Below are 10,000 nucleotides of genomic sequence, written 5' to 3' on the forward strand. Positions count from 1 at the left end.
GTCACCAAGGCATTCTTTCAATGGCTTTCCCATAGCTTCGGGAACTCTTTTTAGTGGCTTCTAAACAGGATTAACATCTTAAGCAACTTGTAGCAGTAGTGAGGCTCCGAGACAACCAAGACATTCGCCAATTGTCTTTGAACTCGGAGTATATATGCCCAAGGTTGATTCCGTCAAACAATTGGCTACTTGCTACATTTTCATTCATGTTTGCACTGGACGGCGTCTCGGCTGTTTCGGGACTTTTTTACTTAATTAATCCTGCTGCAAAATAGCTTCATATTTTTGATCAGTCAGCAACATGATGTTCCTGATTTCTATTTCTATTGCATTTTAGGGAGCTTTGAAACAGGAAGCCAAAGTGTTATATGATTTGTTTATACAGTGTAATGCCATTTTATAGGTAAGCAGGTTAGTTAAGCTGAACTTTCTGTGTTAACCTCAAGCACACAATTTTTTTAAGTTCATGTAGTCACGAAGCTTGAAAAATTTGAAAATTGTATTAAAAGGTTGTTTAAAAGTTGATGTAGAGGGAACAAAAAAAGCAAGCTTCCTCTTACCAGTCTTACCTTGTTTTTCCTGCTAGCCCCCAACATCTTTCGTTCTTGTGTCAATATTCCATCCTTCCCACAATGTAAATGTCTGGATAAGGTTCCAATGGGTTAAAAATTCTGCATGAGACGATTGTGTGCCTTAATTGTCATTCCATATTGTTTTTCTGCAATGGAATACGTCTTTGAAGTTCTGTAGTCACTTGTAAATCAAGGCTGTTCATTTTATAAGTATTAGCCAAAGGTAATCCTTTTTGAAGTGCCAAATACAGGCATTCATTCATCCTTGGTTTCTTAGCTTTTTGTGGTGGTGAATCGTACGCACTGCAGTTACATTCCTTATTATTAGCTGCTGGTAATTTTAATCAGTCATTTAATCAGTCCCTGGTGATGACTCAATGGAAACCAATTGGGCAATAATTATTGATTACCGTAACATTATTGTTCTCCTCCATTCAGATACAATGTGAAAAATCGTTAGTTTGGATTACAATGGCCACACCTGGTCCCCTGGTCAGCTCCGAGGAGAAGACAAATGGAGCTAAGCTCAGTCGACTTATTATTGATGGTGGAACAACTGTACTGAGAAATGTTTTTGAAACTCATCACCCTCCTGCAAACTTAGCAGCTGATCTTAATGCCTGTTATTCCATCCTTAACAAGCTTTTACGTAGAAGAATTCTCAATGGTCACCAGTGGGACAAGCTGTTCCCTGGTGGCGGAGTTGCTCCGGACTCCAACACCTTTGATATAACTCTGCTTTTCCTCCTTCTGACCAACATTTGTGGACTTACCCCTCCCCACACAGGATGGCATCGCAAACCAGCCGCAAGTGACACCACTCTAGAGGCAAACCTTGCCCGCATCAAGTTTTTCCGAAATCAAGTGTATGGGCATGTTACAACCACTGGTGTCGATGCGCCAACGTTCAATGCTCTGTGGAAGGAAATTAGTGCCGTTTTAGTGTCTCTTGGGTTTAGTCAGGCAGAGATTGATCGGTTAAAGGCAGAGCGATGTGGAGAGGAGGATTATCGTGACGTTTTACGGGACTGGGCAGAAAGGGAAGCGGATCTCAAGACTGAACTTCATGACATGCGTCAGCTTCAGACCACAGTCAAACAGAATGTCGAGGAAAACAAATCTATCCTTAAAGACTTGCGAATCCAGCAGTCAACAACCCAAGGGATTGTTGAGGAAGGCAATTTCATGATTGAAGACATACATCAAATTGTTACTGAAATCCATGAGACACATCACAACACCGATCAGGAGGATATTAAAATCCGAAAGAAACTTGCAAGGGTTGACACCCAACGTGATGTCAGAGATTATACAAAGAGATACTTAGCAGGAACCCGTGAGTCTTTCTTTGCTGAAATCAACAGGTGATTGGATGATGGAAGCTCTCCAAATCGTGTCTTGGTGCTCAGTGGAAATGCAGGGATGGGGAAATCTGTCATCGCTGCTGAGATGTGCAGAAGAATGCAAGAAGCTGGCAGATTGGCGGGGAACCATTTTTGTCACCATGACAGAGCACGCCACAGGAATCCCAAGGTGATGATGCAGTCTTTAGCTTGTCACCTCTCATGCTGTATTCCAGAGTACAAGAAAGCTCTTGTGGAACAGTTCTCTGGAAATCTAGGTGTAGAGATCAACAACATGGAAGTGGTAGATCTCTTTTCTTTGCTTTTTTTAGAACCTCTGAACATGGTAGCAGATCCAGGTTTTACATTTCTTGTGGTAATAGATGCCTTAGATGAAAGTCAATACCAAGGGCGAAATGAGCTTCTTGACGTGATATCCAGTTTGTTTAAGGATCTGCCACTTTGGCTTCGATTTTTTGTGACTACGCGACCTGAAGTTAACATTTGGGACAGCCTGAAAGATTTGAGTCCACTACGACTGGAGCCAAAAGATGAAGACAACTTGAAGGACATTCGGTTTTACTTTGAACAGAGTCTAAGCGATTTATTACAAGTTGAAAGGCCCGAGTATGTCTTAGATGATCTCGTGCAAAAGTCAGAGGGAGTTTTTCTGTGTGCCCAGTTTTTGGTAGATTTTATAAGGGCTAAGTGTCCAATCGTTCTTACCATGGAACAACTGGAGAAGACCCTTCCGTCGGGCATCTCGTCTGTTTACCAGTCGTATTTCCAACGGTTGGAACAAGACTTGTGTAAGGAACTGAACATAACAGAAGAGCAATTTCTTTGTTTTCTGAGTGCAATTGCAGCTGCAAGGGAACCACTGCCGTTGGGTTTTGTTCCTAAATTGTTGTGCACGAAGTCGTCGTCCTTGAGTGTTATGCGAAAGGTGAGCAAAGCCATTGCCATTGTGTCATCACTCCTTCCTGTTCACGATAACCGTATTCATTTCTTTCATAAATCAGTCAAGGACTGGTTGACAGACAAGTCACGCTACAAGCAGCACATTTTCAGCGTGGAGGAAATGGAAGGCCATAAGATCCTTTGTACTCTTTGCTCTAAGGAATTTGACGAGTTAAAGAGTGAAGGTGTTAGCAACTCGCAATCCTTCACTGGCACTTCAAGGTATGCCTTGGAACATGGTGTTCAGCACATGCTAGAATTAGACCAGGACATGAGATCCTGCAGCATGGAACAAGTGATTGGAAACTATGTGTTATGTCCTGAGCTTTTGTATGCAAAGATTTGTGTGAACATATCAGCAGCCACAGAAGATATCGTTTGTGCAATAAAACACGGTGGTTTGAAAATGATATCTACTGAGTGTCAAAGAGACACTTTCGTCATTATTGATTGTTTTAAAGAAGCACCGCCAAACCTTAGAGGCATATCCGTTTACCATCTTTCAAAGTCTGTTGAACGAAGGAAGTAGTAGACTATCCTCTGACTCCCGCCAGCTTCTGGAGACCAAGTATACCGATAGGCATTACATGGAGTTCTTAAAAAAAAATGACTTCCCAGGAGATGTTCAAGCTGTGTTTTATTGTTTTTCAGGGGTGGCTTGTTTCGATGTGTCCCCCAGTTTAGAATTCATGGTGTGTGAATGCTGCGATGGATCCATTCAGTTGTGGTCACTTGCTTCTGGTAACCTCAAATGGAAACGTTACGTCAAACCAAAACACTATGATTCTTCATTTCGCGTATTAAGAATGATCAATACCGATGATGTATGCCAACCAGCAGATTTTGAAAGGTCATCCGTGTTTCGTTCCTTCCATTCAGTGGTCTATGATCCCCGCAAGGATGTCATCGGTTTTTACCGTTCAGTGGTGTTTCATCCCAGCAAGGATGTCATCTTGCCAGGGGAGCTAAGCCATTCGTTTTCCTTCAGTGGGGACTTGAAGCCGCTTTTTCCTACCAGTAAGTGCAGTTTTTCTGTCTGTTCAATATGCGGCGACGAGATGTTAAGTGATTGTCCAGACGATGCTAAATGTCTTGTGGTGTGGAATCTAAACGATGGCAAGGAGATTAATCGTTTCAACACAGATAAATATATTTCATCTTTTGCGATGTCCCGAGATGGAAAGCTCGTGGCTGTTTCCCATTCAACGGGCTCAGTTTGTTTAGTTGACAGGGAAAGTGGGTTTTCAACTCTGGCAGAGGCATCTTTGCCCGCTGTGTGTGGAATGATCAGATTCTCACCGGACAGTCGATTTCTTTTTTGTTTACATTTAAAACCACGTACCTTCAAAAAGTTTTGTTTAGGAGTCACTGAGGGGCCTGAGCATCACTATTCGATGGACGTTGTTGATGTTCGTAGTTGTAATTCCGTTGAGTTAGAATCCGATGGAATCGGCGGCTTTTTGTTAGGAGATCCTTTTAGTTTGCCACGTCTGGACCTGTCTTCTGTCGTAGTGCTTAATAGCCATTCTCTTTTAAGGAACCGCACGCGGGAACGTTGCATAGAAATGGTTTATCGGAATCCACCAACGAAGAACCCTGAATCCCGATGTTTCGATTCTCTTCTATTGTCGTTAACCGGCGAGAGGGTTTATGCGGAAGTAATGGTTTTTAACGGACCGGGGCGACGAATTATGGCTTATGACGTTTTAAACGGAGAAGTCAAGGGACCGAAAGAATGTGAGAGTCCTGCTATGCGTGATTTTGTAGCTGTAAAACAAGGCATCTTGTTTGCAACGAAGAGCACTCTTGAACTGTGGAACTTTGATTTGTCAGTCTGCATGCGACGATGGATGTTTGGCGCGGATGCTCTCTTTTCTATTTCAAATGATCAAGTGGCATGCATAACATTTAAAACGCGGAATGGGATCATTTTGGATGTTGTTGGTGGAGAGATTGTGGAAACATTTAAACTGCCTCCCGGGAAATTGCGTGCTTGGCACAAGGAATTCCAGCTGTTTGCCTCCACTGATGGTTTGGAAATTGAACTGAAGCAACTTGGTAAAACCGAACCGCGGTGGCGTTTCTTCCTGGATCCCAGATTTTGTGATTTTGTTGTGATGGCATCATTTTCACCCAAGGGTCAATTTCTTTTGATAGATAGGTGCTACACGCCTATATACGTTCTCGATACAATTTCTGGTAAAGTGCGTCTTAAATTGAGTGATGACCACGTTGGCTATTGTAAATTCATCAGTGACGAGGAGTGTGTTTCTCTGACGTCCTCTTACGCATTTGGCTCTCTCCTTCAGCTGTTCAACGTAAGGTCTGGAGATCTTCTTGTTGTAATGGTTGTCTTGGGCAATGCGTCCTGTTTGGCAACATCTCCTAGATCGAGTCTCATTGCTATTGGTTCAGATCAAGGGTTAGAAATTATCAAAGTAAAATACCCGGGAGAAGAGACACTCAGCAGTGAGGCAAAAAAGTAAGTTTTTTTTAATACACATAATCTTTTTTTATCACCTACGGCGCAAAATTACTGAATGCTGATTGGCTGAGACGCAGGGCATTTTTTCTTAATCACGAGGACAATTTTTGTAATCAAGAAGAGGGCATGATTACTTGATCCTGATTGGTTAACAGTTGCTTATCCAGAGCAAGCGAAGTTACAAAAGAATCCTCTTCCAGAATAAACTACTTTTTTGTGCACTTGTCAAATACATTTTAAGCGCTATTTCTATTGACAGCAACGACTTATTGAATTGAACTTTAACTGAATGGGAGCGTGCTGATTCTCATTTGTCGCGGCACGGACGGGCTCTCTCCAATAACTTTGCCCTTTATGTGATAAACTTGTAATCGCTATGTTCCCTCGTGCAATTAAGGATTAATTTCGCTTGTGTTTTCAAAGTTTTTCAAATCGCCCTCGTCATTTTGCGACTCGGGCAATTTTGTGAAAACTTTGAAACTGCGCGTGAAGTTAATCCTTACTTGCCATCGGACCCATGCGATTACATGTTTATCACATAAAGGACAAAGTTATTGAGAGAAGCACGTTCCGTGCCGCGACAAATACTGAAATTATCAAGGTAAAATACCCGGGAGAGGAGACACTCTGCACTGAGGGTAAAAAGTAAGGTAGCAATTGATTGTATAAAAGACAACCTTTTTTTACATGCATGTTATCTTTCAAATACTGTATCCACTCTCGTGGCCAGAAGCACCATGAGAGAATACTGGTCGGCAAATGAGCACACGACCCGCTGATATCACAAGATATTCTGTGTGTACTTCGAGCTAGCCCACATGAAGAGTATAAACCATTATCAGTCTATTGTGATTGCGTGGAAGTGTTTGTTATTCCCATATATGGTTATATGGGGGTAGGTACTTGGTGTATTTTGTCATTCAGTGGTTATCTATTGCACAAAATTTTCTAAACACGGTAAAACCCTCAGGGATAGGATTAGCGTTAGCGTTAGGGTTAGGTTATGGTAATTGTATAATTACTAAACGTTTTATACCTTGCCGGTTTTAAAAAATTTGAAACAATAGAAAACGAGACACCAAGTACCTACCGATATGGGTGTGTATGACGGGGTTGAGTAGTTTGCTTGTGGGCTCATTCTTGCACCCCTTAATTATGGCGCAGGGCTCTGTATCCAATTTCCGCTCTTAATACTTAATGTCCTGTGGAGAATAGCCTTTAAGGTGTTTTCAAATATTGCCCGCCCTATTGATGGGTGAAACTCTTTTGAGTAAATCCGGTTCAAAACAGATATAAATCAGTTTAAAGCTAGGTGGACACAAAGTAACTTCGATCTCGCGGTCAGGCCAGTACCCTCGGCGTGCGCACAACGCTAATAGGGAGTTTAAAATCTACGACGCGACGGCAGCGAAAACGTCACAAATTATGCATATTTAATGAGCAAAAACAATAGCTTTGCACGCTCTGCGCGTGCATTTTTCATTTTTGTACATTTCTTTTACGTTTTCTGCAAATCTACGACGTGAAATTACCAATGCTAAAGTTTTTCAGAGAACGTGAACACAAGGCAGTGAATCTGAATTTTCTGTCGTAGCTTCAACACCGCACCTCCCAATTCAGTTCCTGGAAAGTTACACTAGTTTTTAGAAGTTAGATAAGCCAACATAATGACGAAAAAGATTAATTAACCTGAAGTTGGAGTTTAAGATCTGCGACGCGACGGTAACGAAAACGTCATTAGGGACTTTAAGATAGTACACGACGATAGACTGGGACGGTTAGATGAGTGTCATGTCACGCAAAATCCCCTTGACATTTGACCGTCGTGCTTCTAGGACGGTATGTTTTCGCCGGGTTTCTCGTCGTGGAATCTACGGTGAAAACGGTAGGAATTCATCCATACCTATTCGCACTATTTTAGTCTTTTCCTTGATTATGCATTGAAAACTGATCATCCAATGGGTTAAATGTGCATTTGGTTGTGTTTGTCTCGATTTATCCATCGCTGAAATGAAAAAATCAAGCGAAAATTCTGAGTTCATTCAAAGACATCACTCGGCCACATCGCGGGTCAAACCAAAACTTGCTTGTTCTCAATGTAGCGTTTTCCATAATCCACCATGACACAGGAGGAAAACAGAAAAGAAGGGTAAAAGAGATAATTGTAGCCGCATTTTTTATTTATGAACCAGTTTCCCTTAGCGGATTTACACTCCCTAAAATCCAAGGAATCTAAACAAAATGGTTCAAATTCCCAGTAAGGATAAAGAGGATTCACTGATTCGTATTCACGGTATAAAATAAGAAATTCCTCCTCGCTAATTGAACCTTCTGCAAAATAAATTACAAGAGAATTTCTCGCCTCTTCAAAAGACATGTTTATTCCACCATCCTACGGTCGTGTTGGCCGAATCTTAAGTTAAAAATTTTCGCGCCTTTCTATCGTACTCGTCCAAAGTCGCCGGTATACGCATCCAACCGTCCCAGCCTACCGTTGTCCACTATCTTAAAGTCCCTATTTAAAACTCCCTAATATGACACCGGAGTGGCAGCCATGGACAGCTGTTTCGGCCTTGTTAGACTTCGTCACCATAGCATAGCTGTAATGACAGAGATAACGATGACAGCCTCTAGAGGGCCTGGATGGGGCTGTTTTTTTTAAATATGTAAAGATCCTAGTTTGACGAGGAGCAAGAAAACAAAAATGACATGTGACCGCCAACTGTTACGTTAAGCAAGGACGAAGACGACGACGGATACGAGATCGTTGTCTAAAAACATTATTTCCCGTTATTGTAAATTTTTTGCGATTACTCCAAGTAGCTCTACATGGAATGTGAATGTCAACATTTCAGAACTAAAATTGGTAAGAACGGTGTGGATATTTAGAGAGACGTCCTCACGGTAACCTCGAATTTGATCAGTTCTTGTCGTTGTCATGGCTAGAACGGCGTAGAGATGTAGGGCGTTTTCCATTTACAAAAAAATTCCGGAAATTTCCATCGGGTGAAAAACGTGTTCCATTTAACTGAGGTCCGTTCGCCGCCCAGTGATTGCGATTTTACGCACCAAAATTTAAAAATGTGGCCGTGAATAGCCTAGAAGTGGTAAGACCTTTCAAAAGTTGTAAATGGAACAAACATTTCCATCGGAAAGTTTCCAACGGGAAAACAGGACTACCTTTTCACAAGTTCCGTTTATTCCGGAAATTTTCCAGTGGAACGAACCAAAAACGTGTGCTCCATTTACATCCCAACCGGAATTTCCGGAATTTCTTGGTAAATGGAAAAAGCCTGTACACACTCGAATGGAAAACCGCACCGTGCCGAGGTTTTGTTTTTCCTCATTAGAGCTATTGTTTTGTGCCGTTCTGGTCCGTAGTATAGAGCGTTTTCACTCACGTGGCCAGCAGCCATATTGGATTACTGAAACAAGAAAGTATTTGCATTAATACAGTGTTCAATTCCCGGAGGATTATTTTGGTACACCATCATGGCCGCCATTCCTTTGTTTGGAACACCAACATGGCCACCGTGACGTCATGTGAAAACTCTCTATATGGAGGCCCGAATTGCTTACAACGGTGGGCAACTCTTTGCATTGTGGGAACGTTAACTGCGGGTTACAAGTGTACGAGCAGCGGGGCCACGAGTCACATTGTTACGATTTGACTCACCATACGGATATCTGTAGATATCAGGCAAAAAGTTGCGCCAAATCAAACAGGTTTCATTGATTTTAGCAAAACGCAAATCTCAGCTTGACGTTTGCCGTTGACCGCCAACGCCATTCTACATCTCTCTTTTGCGCATGCGTTCGCTGAAAACAAAAGCAATAGGCAGAGTTTAAGTCTATTAGGCTTAAGTTTTCTATTCGATTCCAAACTCTATTCTTAAAACGTGACTTTCTGTAAATCTGGCTAGTTTGATTAATTGAAGTACAATAAAAGATTGATCGATCAGTTGATTAATTTGTTTGCCCGCAGGCACGAGCTTCAGGAGTGAGTGTTGATTGAGTCTTGTGAGCTGAAGAAACAAGGGCTGACCATTGGACAAGGTTTCCTGCATTTTCAGGATAAACACAAGTGAACTTTGTGAAACTTGTATATATTCTTAACTGTGTCAGACTGGCAGAGCTGTACAGTTTTTCTCGATTTGTAGTTTATGAGCATGAATTTTCAAACTTGGTTGTCATGACCTTTTTAGTAACTATAGGAGACTTTTAGGAGACGAAAGGTGCAACAGCACACACAACGTTGCTCGCATTGAGTATGCTACAGTGTTTTTTACGATATAGGTTGCTGTCGATTGGCGACGAAAGTCAATATGTTTACGATTAGAACTGTGGATAAATGTTTTTTTATTTATTTATCAGTCAGGGTCTTTTTTTGGTGCCTTGAGTAAATACAGTTGTATTTTAAAATGTACGTTTCATCCTAAAATCTCTTGCTATCTAATTCTTGTAGGTGAGGTTTTGCCGTTGGAAACTTTGCAAGCGTTTTAAATGCGTTTTATTCGAATGTGTAACCGGCCGGGTATGAAGTTACATTTATCTACATGTTTTGAAGATGTTAAGTTGAACACGGTTTTAAAGTGTTTTCTTTTTAACTCATAAATACTGAGTTTTGTCGACTACAAATT

The 10,000-nt window shown here is 41.5% G+C and overlaps 1 protein-coding gene across 5 annotated transcripts in view; it reads left to right on the forward strand.

Moving 5' to 3' along the window:
* LOC138041011 (uncharacterized) overlaps window positions 1–10,000 on the forward strand; it is a 17,208-nt gene that overhangs the window by 7,082 nt on the left and 126 nt on the right. For 2 of the 5 annotated variants that reach the window (XM_068886791.1, XM_068886783.1), the window contains exons 4-6: window positions 338–403; window positions 3,527–5,357; window positions 9,346–10,000. The exon at window positions 9,346–10,000 is cut by the window's right edge and continues 126 nt beyond it. In XM_068886791.1, coding sequence (XP_068742892.1) covers window positions 3,565–5,357; window positions 9,346–9,364 — 1,812 coding nt within the window. In that variant the 5' untranslated portion in view covers window positions 338–403; window positions 3,527–3,564 and the 3' untranslated portion in view covers window positions 9,365–10,000. Of the gene's footprint in view, window positions 1–337; window positions 404–3,462; window positions 5,358–9,345 lie in introns of those variants that run through there. The other 3 variants (XR_011130729.1, XR_011130728.1, XM_068886776.1) reach the window with 2 other exon arrangements.

Source organism: Montipora capricornis, chromosome 1, assembly GCF_036669925.1.
Source record: "Montipora capricornis isolate CH-2021 chromosome 1, ASM3666992v2, whole genome shotgun sequence".
In the NCBI taxonomy this organism is placed as follows: domain Eukaryota; kingdom Metazoa; phylum Cnidaria; class Anthozoa; order Scleractinia; family Acroporidae; genus Montipora; species Montipora capricornis.